The sequence below is a fragment of the Saccopteryx bilineata genome, chromosome 1 (assembly GCF_036850765.1).
Source record: "Saccopteryx bilineata isolate mSacBil1 chromosome 1, mSacBil1_pri_phased_curated, whole genome shotgun sequence".
NCBI classification, from domain to species: Eukaryota; Metazoa; Chordata; class Mammalia; order Chiroptera; family Emballonuridae; genus Saccopteryx; species Saccopteryx bilineata.
Window position 1 is genome coordinate 23,251,508 of NC_089490.1, and position 16,992 is coordinate 23,268,499.

Sequence of the window (16,992 nt, forward strand, 5' to 3'; positions counted from 1 at the left end):
ACTGTATTTTTTTTTCTTTTTAATATAGGAAGGGAAATGCTGAATGGATAGTATAGACAAGCCAGGGCTCAGAGAGATTTCTGAGTCTCCTCAAAAAGCCGCAGTAAATTTGAAGACAAAGATAATCACTCAGGTCTTCAAACTGAGGTTTTCTCTTGTGTACACAGTCTGTACCATGTAAGCGCCCCAAATGTTTATTTATCAACAGGAGGAGAAAGAGAGACAGAGAAAGACTGACCCTGAACGGAGCCAACCCCAAGAAGAAACTTCAGAAATCACCAGGGAGGGCTGCTGCTGGAGCTGCCGGGAGAACCTGTGTTCCCCATTAAGGAGCCCCACCCAGGCTTCAGCGGTGGGGCGGTGGCGACCCCTGCTGGCCGATCCTTGAAAAGAAAACCCTTCTGCGTCTTGCACAGCGAACATGTGTGTGTGTTTTCTATTAGGCTTTCCAGAAACTCATAAATGGTTGTAAAACCCATTGTGCTAATAGAAAGAACGACATAAATGCTGACTGAAGCTATTAATGCTGGTTGTAGTTTATGGAGCAGACTGAATCAGGCTGAAAACTGTGAGTTTTTTTATGGTGACTTTATAACAGGTTATTTTTAAGTATCAGGCCATAGATTAGGTTTAGTGCTGAGGTCCAAACATCTGACATGAGCTTGGTCAGGGGAGATTCTAACCTTCTCGGGGGGGTCATCTGTTCCAGTGTTTAGACCTCGAGAGCTTCTTTTTCCACTCTCCCTCCCTCTAGACCCTCGGACTGAAGTGATTTTTAACCACACGTTGTCTTGCTTTACCCTCAAACGCAATCTTTTATAGAAGAGTCATTGACAAATTGAAACACGGCCGTTGAGACCACAACTCTAAATTTAAATAATTACTGGGTTTAGCCATTCTGTGACTGTCCTGAATTCTCTTCTGGCTGCCCATTCTCTGCTATGTTAACAGGTACCGAAGGAGTGCCCACCATGGGCCAGCTGTCTCTGTCCCTCTGGGATTGCTGGGTCCTCTGGCGAAGCTGGGTTGTTGAGTACATTTAGGGAAACATACATGCAGTTGCTTGGTTGGTTTCTGTTGGTTTCTGAGCTGACTTGATCAGTTTCCTAAATGGCCCACCTACTCTTGTTTAAAAACTCCGCACCACATACAGTTTACATAATGGGTTACATTCTCTGTCCAGTGTACACAGGTCACGAGCACAGACCATGGGACTAGCAGCCCAGGCTGGGATCCTGGCTCTGCCATATACTGGCCGGGGCAGTATATGGAAACCTCTTGTGCCTCGGTTTCCTCAGCTGCAAAACGGAAATCGTAACACAGCACAGCATATCGGGTGACGGTCAGTCACGCCTGCAGAAGGCTTAGAACGGTGCCTGGCATGCCACGCGTGGTTCCTCCGTGCAATTTGTGATGATGCTGCTGTATAAGAATCAAAGCATACAAAACAGCTAGCAAGTCCTTAGCCCTGCAAGAAAACAGTCTGCTTGATAAACACTGTTCTTGACTCATCCTCCGCCCCGAGGAAGTCACCTAGATGAAGGGTGCATGCTCAGCTGGTCCTTTCGCTCTGACTCTGCTGCCGTAACCACAGCCCCGCCAGGGTGAGCCTTCCTCCCAACAGTCCTGCGATGGGCAGCCTTCCAGGGGAGGTGCTGCAGGGGTTGGGGTGGCTGATACCTTTGCAGAATTTCCCAGATGTGCTACAATTGTAGCCTCCACCCCCTTGCTCAGAGCAGTTCACTGCGTGCTCTCAGTTGCTCCCACAAACATTACAGTCTGGAGGGGGAAGCTTTTCATTGGGTGTTTTAGCTGCATAGTTTCTGTTATGTGAGTACTGTATCTGTCTTCCAAAGTTTGAAGTAAGAGTGTAGCAGATTAAGAGTACAATTTTATACTTCTGATTGCCAAAATCTAGGTGGGGTAATGATACAGATTTTATCAACTCCCTAAGGAGAGTTTGAAGTAGTGTATTTTGTTTATTTTTAATTTTTGTGGCATGGCTAGATTAAATATTTCCACCACAGTTTTTTTTTTAAATCACCTTAAGTTGAAAGGTGATTAAAATGCAATAATTCATTCTTTTTAGATTCCCAAACTTTCAGCTGGATGACACCAAATGAGCAAGTTCTAGCCAATGAGATATAAGTAGGAATTTATGAATAAGCTTCTGGGAAAGAAAAGACAAGACATAATTGGCATTGCCTGGAACTCAGATGCAATGTCTGGAAGTAGAGCAACACTTTTGTGACATGAGGATGAAAGTCACAAACTAAAGATGCAGAGCCAGGTGCTCCGAGGAACTGCATCCATGACTTCTTTGAGCAGCTATACTACTTAGAACTCTCTACTCTCTGGAATTCTTGTTATGTGAGAAAAGCAAACTCCTATTAAGAAGTAAACATTTACAAAGAGTTCTTAGAGCAGGGGATGGCACATTGTAAAATCTCATGTAGGTTTTTTTCTAAGTAAAATCAAATATTTGCTTTAGCCTCTGTAATCAGGTTTCTATTATATGCAGCCAAACATAATCTTTGCCAATACACATAGATATTGCCAATATTTCATCATGACGTTATTATTCTAGCATTGTGCACAGCGGCTGGTACTGAACAAATGTTTTTGAAAAGATAAGCTCTTCAGTGGGATTTGAGGAAAAGTGCGGGACCCTGAAATGTGACTCTGGATGTCTCCATATGTTCACGCAACTGGCTTTATCTGGCTAGACGGCCTACAACGGCTCCCTTTCTCTGTGTAATGGTAGCAGCTGGTCTCTTGGGGATGGATTAAGGGAGTCCATTTGTTTGGACTGGCATGTCTTCTTGCAAGGTGCTTAGAGCCAAATGAGAAACACATGCCACCGCCAACCTGTATCTTCTGCCAAATGACACAGGTAGAACTAAGGTCAGGGCCAGGCATGGGCAAAGTGTTGAGTAAAACCTACCTTTGAGGTTCCCACAATGGGAACAAAAGAGGGTAATTGTCAGGGTCATAGTCAACGAACAAGTGACCATCAGAGTTTGACCTGGATGTGGAAATCGCATGATTTGACCCCCTTCTCCGGAATACTCAGGAATAAAGAAGGTTCTGAACATGGGCACAAAGAGACATTTTTGTTACTACAATTCAAGGGCTCTCAGAAAAATATTTTGACTTCTGGCTTCTGGCTGGATGGAGTATCATTAGAATTTCATCTTCTGCAATTTCTCTTCTGATTCTTGAAGTTTCACCTCTAACAGTGAATATAATCCTCCTTTAGATGTAGTTATAAAAATAAACATGACAAAACTACCATGACTACACTGAGGATCTTCAGGAGAACTGTTCAGATTATTAGACTCATTTTTTGATTGACTGGTTCTGACATTTTTGTGTTGTTGTTTTCCCACGATGAAGCTCGATTTAATTTAATATAACAGAGGTTGTTAAACTATTGCATATTCTCAGCTAATAGACAGTTCTAGTCATAGAACATCAAAAACTTTAAATGAAGGCTCAGAAGGTTCAAAGATAATCAAAAGAATGGCAATGCCTAAAATTTGGCCACAGGGTTAAAGGTGAGGGCCGGCCAGGCCGGAACAGGAAGTGGCTTGCAGGAAGTGCCCCTGACATTGATGAGTCAGGTTAGGCCCCTTCAATATCTCTCAGGTAAATAAGCAGACAGGGTAAGGGCATCTTGGAGTGTTTGGGTTATAGTTTGTTCATTGAACACATGTTATTGATCGCCTGCTCCGAGTCAGATGCTGAGCCGGGTTCTCAGGACAATAACAATGAATGGTCCCTCATGGAGACCTCTGCCTGGAACCCTGCTTCCCAAAGCCACCTCCTGGACCAGCAGCAGCAGACCCCCTGGGAGCTCTCAGGCTCACCCCAGACCCATGGCATCAGCACCTGGATTGTAACAAGACCCTCAGGGACTTAAATGTATGTTCCAATTGGACAGTGGTCTGGATAACAAAGCCAGCAAAATGACATGTTACTTGACACATAAATCCTCAACTTACGCGCCTCTTTAGCTAACGAGGCTACACAGGCCAAATTCTTGAGTGGGCTTGGGTGGGGGTAGAGGGTTGGGACACCTTCCTGAAAGACAGCTACAGAGCAGACTTTTAAAGAAGGTTAAGGGTTGTAGAGTCAAAGTTCTGTATAGCACCTTCTTTTCTGCAACAAATTATCCTCTCTAAGCAGCTGATAAACTCAGAATACTGGACTGGATTTTACCCCTGGTTTCATTCTGACATTTTACTATTATTTAGTTTTCAGAAAAAGAGTTTAGAACCTGAGAAATGCCTGGTGTGTCCCATATCCATTACTGGACAGTGGCCACTGGCCACATCACATCTTCTGAACCATGCTTCAGCTTTGCTGGCATGAGGTAGAGAGAACGCTACTCCTCCCAGGCCAGGGAGGAATGGATTGGACAAGGGAAGTTTAGAATGTGTCTGAAGATTTTTGTTAGAAGGTTCAGCACCCCACTGGGATTTCCCATTTTGTCAACATCAGCTCCAGCTCTACCAAAACCAGGGAACCCACTCTACATGCAATTTGCCCAGCACTATTCTCCACTGAACATTGACAGCGAATAGGGAGTTTTTCTCGGAGCTGTGCTCTGATCACAGACAAGGGGTTATGACTGTGATGATGAATTGTGGACATGCACACCCACATACACTATTGTGCTTAAAGGTGAAGCTGTGAGACCCATATTGTATCCTGTTACTGATACAACTTTACATGCAGGTGCATTTTTTTTTTTTTCAGATTAATTGGTATATGACCTTGTTTATTCAAGGAGATATACAATGGCCTCTGCTAGTGTACAGAAATTGCAGAACACATGTAAGCTCGGTGTGTGTGAAGAGAGAGGGAGGAAAGAGAGAACGATATTTAGCTTCCACATGTAGACTACACAAAGACAAGGGGTGTCAGTTGCACAGGATGAGGTAAGGTAGCCAGAGGTGAAAAAGCATTTAGCTCTTGTTCATATTAGTTGTTTAAAGTTCCTTTATTCCCCAGGCCTTGATATGAGTCCAGGCCAGACTAGGAGAACTCATTCGGGTCAGACTGTGGGGAAATTCCACCACGTGGAATGGTGTTGGTGGTCTCCGCTCTACCCCAGCCCAGGAGCCCACAGAGCTAACACCGGCTCTTTCCACTAATGAATGCGCCCACCCACGCAGGACCCTCTCCATTCTCCCATCCGCCCCCTCCCTCCCCGGAGCTGCCCCCTTTCACAAGCCACGTGGCCACCAACTGGCCTTCCTTGTGACTGCCCAGGTTTGTTAAGTTATAATTTGCTAGCATCTGCATCAATAATGAACCAATTCAAAGACCCTCTGGAGGAATCCCGGGGCCGTGAGGAAATAGCGCGCCTGCCCGCCGCCTTGCTCCTAGGACCCTGCGCGTGTGAGGGTGTGCGTCTGCTCAGGACGCGCCAAACCTCCGAGGTGGGTCCCTCGGAGCCCAGGCTATTTGTTTTTCCTTGTAAGAATGCTAATCAAAGCAAAACTTCAACCCAACAAACAAACAAACAAAATACTCCGGGGTTGGCTATTTGCACGCGCAGGGGTGGCCAAGGAAGGCGGCCTGAAGGGTTCCTTTATGACCAGAGGCGTTTCGGAACGGAGACAGCAATGGCTGCTTTATGAGGAAGTGGCAAGACAGTCACCTCGTTATCCTCACCACTGTGGTGGTCCGGGGACCACCCGGGAGCCTGCCCCCATGATAACAGCCCGGGCTCAGTGAGGTCTTCTTCCAGGGAACCAGTTGTCCTGAGTTGGGACACAGCTGTCTTCCACCAAACACCTCCCCCCTCGGAAAGTGGGTTGTGTTTCTGGCAGACTAGACACACAGTCCCACTGCCACCTCCGGGACTTGTGTTTCTGAGCAGCCTGATAATCACTCACGTTCCCGCTACTTCTGACCCAGTGCTCGAACGCCCAGCTCGGAGCACGAGGCTGCGTGTGGGTGGGTGGGGGCCGGGCCCATCCTCCACCCCCCAGAGAGGCTGATCCTCCAGACTGAGCCCACCCTGTAATGTGGGGGCCGGGGGCCCGGGGCAGGCAGGGAGGAAGAGGAGAAGGCAGTAAGCACCTTGTGATTGAAGTGGGTTGAAATAATAAATACACACGCTCTCTTTTAAACAGGGCTCGCCACATCCTGGGGAATCTGGAAAAATGCTCCACCTCGCCTCCCCGACACCCTCCTCCAGCCCTTGCCCCTGACAGCAGCTTGCTTTCATGCCGCATGGAGAGCAAGCTCGGGCCTTTGATAGTCAGGGGCTTGTTAGTTCTGGGCTAACAGCCCTCCCAGGCCGCTTTGAATCCTTTCAGACACTTTTCTATTTTAGGTCAAGGAAGTTCATAAAAGTGAAGATTGGAGGTGGTGGAAGAGGGAGAGGAAAAGGAGGAGGAAGAGGTTGGGGGCAGCTTGTCATGAGGCGGGTAGCCAGCGACCTCTGGGGAATCCACCGGGATTGGTGAACATGCCTACCTTGGATGTGGGGGACAGATGATAGAAGGGGGCTTTGAGTCCCCAAAGGAGGCTTGGGCTCTTCCGGGAACCCCAGCCAAAACTTCGGCAAAGCTGAGGCTCTGTACGCAGATGCTAGAATATCCACAGGCCTCCCATGAGGAACGCGGTTGGCTGTGTCTAGCGCTGATTCCTCCAGCGGCCAGAAGAGGGCAGCACACGCTGCTACATTACACTAAAAGCCAGGCTTGCCTTGAGGAGGATCCCTAAAATTAACAACAGCGGCTGCCATAGCTGGGACATATTGGTGCTTACTGCGTGCCAGGGTCTGTCCTTAGTGCTCTGTTGCATTAATTCATTTAATTAACGTGACAATGCGACAAGAAAGAGCCCTGTTGTAATCTCCCTATTGGAGATGAGGAATAGAAATGAAGAGAACTTGCTGTTGTAGCTTGTAGGACTCCCTAAAACAGAGCCGGGCAGGTTACAGTCCGAGGGTCAGATCCAACCCACCGCCTATTTTTGCACTACCCTCACGCGAGGAGTGGCTTTTACATGTTAGAATGGTTGGGGGAAAGTCAAAAGAGGAAGAGTATTTCCTGACACCTGAAAATGATGTGAAATTCAAATTTCAGTGTTGGTAAATGAAGCTTTCTTGGAATCCATTGTTGACGTATTGTCAGGGGCGGAGCGGGGCAGTTGTGATGGCCTGCAGAGTCTGCGGAGTCCAAAATATTTACTGTCTGACCCTTTCCAAAAAGAAGTTTGCCAGCCCTGACCTAAGAGATAAGTGCCCCCTCCAGGCAGGAGAGGCGGACAGAAGTGACGCTCTCCTGGGTGTGGGGTTAAGACGGCTATCCCAGGGGATCAGGAAGCACTGTTGACCTTGACTCTCTTTCCAACGAGGTGGCTCAAGGTCAAGCAGAAGGGAGGGCTTAACACTTCACTGCATGAGCCTAAAGGAAGCAATAGAATGTCTGATTTAGAAAGAAGGCTGCGCGAACGAACTACCATATTGCATCAAGACTAAGATGCACGTTATTTTCACATGTGACACCTTTGAAAGCCAAATATTACAGTTTAGGTGAAAGATTTTTTTTTTTCTACTTGAAAGTATCTTTTATTTCTCAGTGGTACATAAAATAATAGTGTCTTACAGTAGATGACACCTTAGATTAGGCTGTTCCTACCTCCAAAGGTTCAGCCTCTTTCTGGACTGTCCCACTGATGGGACACTCACTTCTTTAGTTGGCGGCCCATTCTATAAATTTCATTGTAAACTTCTTAATATTGAGCTGAAGTCTGTGAGCCTCAATTTTCTGTACCTCAAATGGGGATGGTCTTGTTTAACACATTTACCTAAAGCGTCTTACGGATGTTCCTACGCGGGAGGGGTTTGTGCCGGGAGGAAGGCTCTTTGACCACTGGGGTGGGGAGGAGCAGAGCAGAGTGCAGGGGCAGGGAGTTCGCTGGTGTGGCTCCCCTGGGCAGGCGGCAAGGTACCAAGACAGGGATGAGCTGGTGTGGGCCCCAACCACGGAGAACACGGCAGGGGAGGGCAGATGTCCAGGGCTACACACGGGTTCTTTTTCCTGCAACATCATCCAGGAGCCTGGCCCACTGCGGGGGCACCTTTCAGAAGAGACGAAACAGGAGCGATTTGCAGATTTGGGCCTGAATGGAGGAAGGAGACAGGCAGGAAGGAGGAATGCTGCACAGCCTGTTTGCCGGTACTTCCTCTCAGATGAGCTCCAGGGAGAGGATGAAGGGAAAGATAAATGGAAGAGGCAGGAGGAGTTAACTGATACTGTGATAAGAGCCACACGTAACCCTTCAATCACATGGCCATCAAGCATGATCTGCATTGAGAATTCATCCCCCTGGTGAGATGAGCCTACTGAGAGATCTAGACTACTCTGAGAGCCTTCAGGGCATGTGGGTGGCTTTCTCAGAGTCAATCCCGGGAAGTGAAGCCACTGATACAAGCCTTAGAGAAAAGGAAACTTCAACCCTTATTTGGAAGCAGACGCTTACTCAGAGAACTTCGCGGTTAATGGTGACCCTTGTTCTGGCAAAGGGTCCAGGGCCAGCAGGTGGTGGGGTGGGGACAGTGATACACTCCCCTTCGCTCTGCGGTGGCAACCAGGTTTGGGTTTGGACTGGGGAGGAGAGGGAGCAGAAGGCTCAGCCCCAGCCAAGTGCTTTTCATCAAGGGACATGTGTCCTGGATTTGCTGGGATAGTACCAGTTTCTTATCATTGGGTTATTTCCAGTGAAGGCAATTTCTTAGACCTCTGACATTCAGCTTAGGAAATATGGCCACTGCGCTTCTACCTAATGAAGGACAAAGCTGGTGGAACAACTCAACCCGAGTATGGGACCTGTCGTCTGAACACCTAGCACCACATCCAGCCCAGCCCCCGTTCGCAGGGAAAGTTTTTAGGAAGTTAGAAGGATTTTATTAAGGCAGATATTTTAGGAGGAGTATGTTAAGAGATCACAGTGTCTTCCATAGTGGTCAGGGGCACATCTGTGCAAACAGAGCAAGGGGACCTGTCAGTCATAATAAAAAGAGACAGGCGTCGGCAGGCTGCTTTTAATCTTGGAAAGGATGAAGAGGGAACAGGGATGTTGGTGACATGGGCCTGAGGCTGCGGGGAGGTCACGTGAGTCCCCAAGAGAAGATGGGGAGAAAAAAGAAAGAGAGACGACCCATCTGCAGGAAGCCGGTCTCCCGGAGGCTGTAGCCAACAGGAAAGGGAGTCACAGAAAATAAGGTATCACTTCTCCGTGCCTACGACTCAAGCCCCCAGACCAGGGATAGTTGCCATTCTTCTGGGAGGTCAGTTTGTTTTTGTCTTCTGGGAGAACCAAACTGTAGCCGACCAGGGGTCCCCTCTGACTTCTCAGGTCCCCCCTGCCTGCCAGGTTGAAGCCACGTGTGGGGTCGGCCACCTGTCTCGCGCGTTGAGGCTCTGGGGGCGGTTTTTATTGTTCTAGCTCACCCTGCGTTCTGTTTTATGGTCCCCCCTGTTTTTCTTTCTCACCTCCTTCCAAGGTATGTGGCTTCACTTTACGTGCCCCCATGAGCGGCTATAAAGTCTTTCTGGAACAAGTGGAGACTAAACTTAAAAACAGAAAGAAGGCCCACAGGACCAGGATGCAGAGACGGAAACGCGAGAGGAAGCCAGACCCGGAGGGCGAAGAGATGGCGGGATTCCACGGAAGCCTTGAAATTCCCCAAATCATCCCCATCGGGCCAGACACCATTCAGCACAGAAATAAATGGTGCCAGCAGTTCGAGATGTGCGTCAGATACGTGGGGGAAAGGACTGTGGCAACGTGGTGAGGAAAAGCCATGAAGCTGCACACGTTGTATGGATTAGAGGAGAGCGTGGGGCTGGGACTTCCTAGACGGAGAAGGGGAAAGAGAGCCAGCCCCTCCGAGGCGGGAAGTGGGCACGCGCAGCAGGATGCCGGAGGGGATGTCCGGATCCGATAGAGCAGGAGATGTACTGGGTTCTTCTCTTAGTCTGCCTGCCTACACACGCCCACGTTCTCTCCCACCAGAAAGAAAATGGGGAAAGGACGTAAGAACACGACCCGTGTGCCCAAAATGAGCTGCTAATGCTGGGTTGGGACATGAGCTGTGTCTGGGGAAACGGGGTAGGGGCGGGAGAACATTTAAAGGCGCTTTGAAAATAAATGAGTCAGAGTCGAGAACTAAAGATGCACATCAGATCCATTTGGGAATTGCCTGGAACACGCATTACGTTCAAAGAGTGAAATCCACCAGCAGGACGCATAGGGTTAAAGGATAAAAAAAAAGGAGAGATTGTGAAATATAAACTTAGCATTGTATGCCCAGGTTAGGGTAAGAAGCTAAGATGAATTTCCTGAAGGCCAGGGGGTTTTGGCAGAGATTTCCAGAGTCTGTTCCGACGGCAGTCTGAGGGCACGAAACGCAAAACACGAGATGGGTATGCAGAGGCGCAGGCCCAGACTTCCTACCTACCACACGATGGAGAGGTGGGGTGACAAACCTCTCAGGGGAAGGGGTAAGCGAAGGAGCTGAACGGATGTCCCAGGGCAAGAGGGACAGCGAGCTGCTGAGTGTGGAGCCGCTGCCCCACCTAGTGTCACCAGGGGTCTGTGTGACACGGTGGCGTCCCAGAGCGCAGTGCGAGGAGCAGTGCCAGGATGTGAGGGTTTTTAACAGGAAAACGTTCAGAAAGAGACGGGAGGCCACCAGGGCCACGGAAGGCAAGGGCCAGGCCCCTGGGGCAGAGCAGCCTGGGCAAAGGCAGGCTGCCGGCTGAGGACAGAGCTGACTGCCGTCTGTCCAGGCACGTCACAGGCTGTGCCCGCGGAGGGATGGGTGAAGCCTATGCCCCCGCCCCCACCATTCTGGTTCAAAATGCAATAGACCTTCAATACCGAACAAATGGCATCACTTTTCCCTGTTGGATGGAACAGGTGACGTGTCGGGCCCAGAGCAGGGACTCTTGCAGCCAAAACTAAACACGGTGCCACTCTGTCCATCCTCAGGGCCACAGGTGCCCTCCAGGTGGGCTCTGATCCCATCCCCTGTGGTCTCTCCATTCCGGGGGAAGCCCTGCCTCTTTGGTCAGCCTGCGCTCACATGGTCAGGATCTGATGATAGCTGAGGAAGAACAGAAGGATGGTGGGGGATGGGGGGGCAGGGGGAGGACATGAGAGGGTACAACATGCAGTCTCTCCATGGCCTTTTCTGCAGTGTTGAGATCACAGGCCACTCCTTTTTTTCTTAAAAGCTTTCCTTCCTCATCTTCACGGCCCCTCCCACCGCACCCCTGCCTTCTTCCTCATTGGCTAGTCCTCCTTCACCCCCTCCCCTCAGCCCTCCGTAAGTGTGGGTGATCCTGGAATGTAGCCTCGAGTGCTAACCTCTTCAAGAACACGCACTAATATATGTAAATATAGCCTCACATGGCAATTTCATCCCAGAGATCTCTGCTCTGCGCTCTAACTATCTGACCCTGGACAAGGGCTCACAGCAAAGCTGACACATGAACCCAGCGGTAGACATTGTTCCAAGCATACCTACGAGGTATGTACAGTTATGACCCCGTTTAACAGAGGGAGAAACCGAGGCACACAGAGGTGCTGTCACTTGCGCAATGTCAGCATGAGGTGACTCTGGGGTCTGAACCAAGGCAGTCGCCTGCCTCTGAGCCAGGGGACACATAGCACATCCAGAAACAAAGCCTCCCCCCCAAAACCACCACTGAGAGGCTGGCCCCCACCCCGACCGCAGAGCTCGACAGGGCAGAGAGGGGGTGTGGGCTGTCTCAGGGGACACGGGGACTCGGCTCTGTGGGGTGGGGCCATGGTGCTCCTCTCCACAGGAGCCCTGGCCTCTGGTTGCTGAGCTGAAGAACTTTTGGACCCAGTTGACCATAGCCAGGGGGTATGGAGTCGGGGAAGGCAAAGTGAAGGGGCAGGGAGGGGCGTGGGCAAGCTGTAGTTACGATGGTTAGCAGGGAGGGAGAGCAGCCGAAGGGAACAGCACAGGGAACTCTGACCTGGGGGACAGGCTCTGGGAAAGCAAAAATGCCGGAGCTTTGAAATATGCTCATGAGTTAGGGAGAGAAGGCGTCACAAGGGCAAAACCCATCGCGGAGGAAAACCGGGTGAAATAGAAGATGCGGAAACGATGAAAGCTGGAGATCGCTGAGTTTATAAGAAATCCATCCGCGATGCTCAGTGGGAACTGCAGCTTTGGCTTTGGGGACAGGAGAACTGTATGTATGGATAACACGTAAATACCGTTTATAACTTGAAAAATCTGGAAGGCTCAGAGGGAGATAAACTTGCCGAGGGTGCCCTGACAAGTATGAAGGAAGAAGTTTGTGGCTGAGCGGGAGGGCGCTGGGTGTGGAACCTTAAAACAAGGGTGGAGAGCCAGCTCTGCAGGGGTACAGGGGAGGGGGGATGGAGGGGAGGCGGGGACAAGCCCCTGGTCCTCTCCTTTGCCTCTGAGTCCTCAGCCAGGAAAGTGGCAATAACTGCCCTTCCACACGATGGCGCTGAGGGGCTGCATCCACAACAAAGTACCACAGTCTGAGCGGCTTAACACAGCGGAAACCTAGTCTCTCAAAGTCTTAGAGGCTGGGAGTCCGAACTCAAGGAGTCAGCGGGGCCACACTCTCTCCCCAGGCTCCAGAGGGGAAGCCTTCCTTCCCTCTTACAGCCCGTGGTCGCCCGTGGCTGCAGCCCTCCAACAATCTCTGCTCTGTCTTCACATGGCCGTCTGCCCTGTGTCTCCGTGTGTCCTCTTCTCTTCTTATAAGGACACTGGTCATGGGATTTACATGAAATCCAGGGTGATCTTATCTCGAGACTGTTTACTAATTACATCTGCAAAGACCTTATTTCCCAATAAGAGCACATTCTGAGATCCCGGGTGGACAGGAATGAGTGGAGTTACTACTCAATCTACCACAGGATCTAAATGCAACAGAGCAACAACAGCACTGAATCTATTTAAAAATATTTTCTGCTTCCTTCTTCTTCTGGTCCCTAAAAGGCCACTCTCCTTAGAGTGCCTCCTCATACACCTCTAATGGCTGCCATTGCCCCAGCCATAAAATCCAGTCTCCCAGGCTAGCAATGCAGGCTCTGGCCACTTTCCCTGGCTCTGCTGCTGTATTCCCACCCGCCTTGCAACCTCCATCTCATGTTTCCAGACAACTGACGCCCTTTTAATTTTTATGACGCACTTGAAATGTTTTCAAGATGCTTTCTCAAAGGCCCTGAAGGGAAATTTTTCCTGCTCGGGACACCTTTGGCAGATACTGTTTCTCCTTTCCCTGGATGGTTAATCGCCCTTCAGACTCCTTTGGAGTAAGGTGTTACTTATCTCCTGTCTTGTTATTGGATGTGAATTCAGGCCTTTTCTTCTGTATCGATGAGACCTCAAGGAATGGGAGTGTCTTTTTCTAGAATTTCGTTCTGGGTCTGGCTCCACCCAGGTCCTCAGTGACTGTCCATCAGTTAATTACTTCCCCTGGCACCCACTCGGTGCCTGCCGGAATTTTTCCTTTCCCCCACTCATGGCTGCCTCTCCTGGTCACCTTGACTTAAAGCAGCGATTTTCAACCTTGTTCATGTCACGCTACACATTAACTAATTACTAACATTCTGCAGCACACCAAAAATACATTCTTTGCCAATCTGACAAAACAAAAAAAAAGGTAACATTTTGATTTATTCACATCAGATAGTTATTGCTGTATTGGCTGTTGTCTTTTTCATTTTTTAATTTGACAATTAAGGGAAAAAGCTGTCAGTGCCCCTGACTAAATTAGTCAGATATCACATATTTTAAAAATTCTGTGGCACACCGGCTGAACGTCGCTGATCTCAGGAGCTGCCTTCCTCCTCTGAGCTCCTGGAGCGTCTGTCATGTACCACCCAGATCTGGTCCCCCGTGCGTTTGTTTCCCTGGCGGTCCTGCATTCACAGAGATGCACGCACGAAGTGCTTGCTGCGGCTCTGTGCTGGGCCCCACCCAGGCTCCAGTCTGCAAGGCCGGCTCAGTCTCCCGCTGGAGGGCAAGCAAACCTTCTCCTCCTGCTTCCGTTCCTCCGAACAGTTCCCTAGCCGTTCTTCAAGGATTGCACATGCTCAGTGTGATGGTTCTACACCAACCGCTTTAGCTAGTTCTGGAGCAATGCCCAAGGAGGGACTAGCAGGGCTGTGAGCTTCAGTAAGGTGCTCACAGCCCTCCGAGCAGCAGCACAAGAGGACCAAGCCCTGGGCTCTGTACTGAGCCCAGACGGAGGGAGAGCCTGGCTTTGAAAAGTGGCTTCCCGGCACCCTCTGCTCCTGCCCCGGAGAGAGTGCACACAGCTGGGCTGCCCTCAGCATGCACCACCACGGTGACAGCGCTGTCCCACCTGGGCCTCTGACAAGCCCCCTGAGAAGTCTCTCGGGGAACAGAAGAAAGCTATTGTCCCAACCAGGACTTTCTGAGAGCACAGACAGGGTCATAAATTTAGGACAAATTGACCCTTCTTTGCAGAGCAATGTTCTGTGCTCCGAGGCTGACTCAGAGCGCACAAAGCATTCCTCCCTCCAACACGGCTAGAAGGCCTGTTGGCCTTTCCCCCTGCACTGGCCAGAATGCAGGCTCCGTAGCCCTCCCTTGTGTCAAGGGGGCCATGGGGTGGGCGAATGACAGGCAGCATCGCTCCCAGGGGCCTCCTGACGTGAGTCTCTGAGATGCCCTGGGCGGGGACCGCACCGCCAGGGGGCCTTGGGGGCAGGGCGTCACTCACCAGCATTGCTCTGCTGCTTCGTGTTTTTGATGTAGGCAGAGAACTTGGAGAAGATGTCGATGCCCGCTGTGTTGGACTCCCGGTGTTTCGCAGCCAGTCTGGGGTACCTGGAATGAAACAGGCGGGGTTCTCGGGTCAGCGAGAACGTGGAGCCCTCTGGTAGGAGACTCTGTCCCCATCACGAGCCACACTCCTGTTTCTAGCTGTATCTACACATCTCTCGGCAAGGGTGGGCACCTCAGCCCTAGTTCACCTGCAGAGAAGAACAGAGGCCAGCGAGCTGTCTGGAAGGACATAATCTGGAGGCAGGGACCCGGAACACCCTTCAGAGAGCCCAGGATGTGTCCTCTTCCTGGACCACCAGTAATAATGCACCAACACAGGGCCCTAACCAAATTTCTGAACAAGCTTGCCTCTGTATCAGGCAAGGTCCCTAACATTTCCCCAATGCATATTAAAGTAACCATCCAGCCTGACCAGGCAGTGGCGCAGTGGATAGAGCATCGGACTGGGATGTAGAGGACCCAGGTTTGAGACCCCGAGGTCACCAGCTTGAACACAGACTCATCTGGTTGGAGCAAGGCTTACCAGCTTGAGCCCAAGGTTGCTGGCTCGAGCCAGGGGTCACTCAGTCTGCTGTAGCCCCCCGGTCAAGGCACATATGAGAAATCAATCAATGAACAACTAAAAAGCTGCAATGAAGAATTGATGTTTCTCATCTCTCTCCCTTCCTGTCTGACTGTCCCCCTCTCTGACTCTCTCTCTGCCACAAAAAAATAAAAATAAATAAATAAAATAAAATAACATAACCATCCACTGCCAGGCCCATGGTTACATCCTGGCCGCCAGGAGCGCATTCTGGGAGCAAGGAGGTGTTAGGCAACTCGGCACTGAGGTTTCAAACCCAGTTTCAAACCCTAGCAGGCTATCCAGGGCCCTCTTCTGAACTGTCCTTTGCTCAGTCTTCATTTGTGTGCAGTAATAAGCTAAGGACCAGGCTCCATCAGCAGGATGAGTGTTTTCAATTGTTTGATTTCCAAGAGTGGATACAGATTTGCAATGACCTAGCCCCTGTCTCCTGCCCGTTCTTTCATTTTGAAGCCAGAAGAATATAAAAGACAAAAGGGGATAAGACTGTTCACCTTGAGACAGAGTGAGGCATCAACTTGCTTGTGTGGGAATCCATGGCTTTGACCCCAGTTTGCACCATCAAAATGAGCAATTCTGATTGAAAAACAACGATTTCACAAGCACTTTACGTGGAGGGCCAGGCGGGGGAGAGAGCAGACATCAGACAAGGGCTTGGTTATCGTGATTACGATCATGTGAGCCTTCGTGATGTCTGGGTGAATCGCTGTCAGCTGTTTGGTTGCCTTTATTTAAAAAGCAAAATAGGCCTTTTGTTTTGTTGTTTTATTTAATGTTTTAAATAATTTGAACCAAAAAGCCTTTAAAAATTATTTGTTGTTCTTTCTTTCTTTCTTTCTTTTTCTTTCTTTCTTTCTTTCTTTCTTTCTTTCTTTCTTTCTTTCTTTCTTTTTTTCTCCTCCACTAGCCCGTTAGCTAGAACTGTCCACTCACGGGTCAGGTGCGGTAGATGTTTATTTTCAGATAGTGCCACTGGACAAGTCCTCGGAAGGTCACTGGGTCCAGCCCCTGCCCTCGGGCAGATACAGAAAGCATGACCACCCTCATTCGTCACAGGGAGCGCGAATGGAGACCAGCGAGGTTAAGTGACTGTTTGAGGGCCCAGGGACAGTAGATGGTGGGCGCCCCGTGAGAAGCCAACTTCCGCCACCGGGGCAGGGTTTCCCAGCCCACCCCGCACACCGCTTCTCTGAGGGCACCAAGGCTAACGTGTCCCGAGTGCCTACTGAGTGCCAGACACTCCACTCACCCCTTCACACCCATTCATCATTCACTTCTCACGGTTCTCGTCATATCTCAGGTGAGAAAACCGAGGCAGAGAGAAGTTAAGCAATTTCTCTACGCTCACATGGCAAGGTGGCAGAGCCAGGACTTCAGCCCAGGCAGTTTCCCTTTGGAAAGCCCAGCCCTTAAGTTCCCTCTCCTGGGCCTCTAGCTCGGACCCTGCTGTTTTACCCTCCAAGTCCCCAAACCCTTTCTGGAGCTTGGCAGAGCACTGTAGCTGAACTCTCTCCACTCACCAGGAGGGGGCGCTCTGCACAAGTTCTGCACA

At 50.1% G+C, this 16,992-nt stretch overlaps 1 protein-coding gene across 2 annotated transcripts in view; it reads right to left on the reverse strand.

Annotated features, from left to right (window-relative positions):
• The window catches only part of CLIC5 (chloride intracellular channel 5), a 181,134-nt gene that overhangs the window by 24,333 nt on the left and 139,809 nt on the right, over positions 1 to 16,992 (reverse strand). For both annotated transcript variants that reach the window (XM_066251790.1, XM_066251799.1), the window contains exon 4: positions 14,793 to 14,899. In XM_066251790.1, coding sequence (XP_066107887.1) covers positions 14,793 to 14,899 — 107 coding nt within the window. The remainder of the gene's footprint in view (positions 1 to 14,792; positions 14,900 to 16,992) is intronic.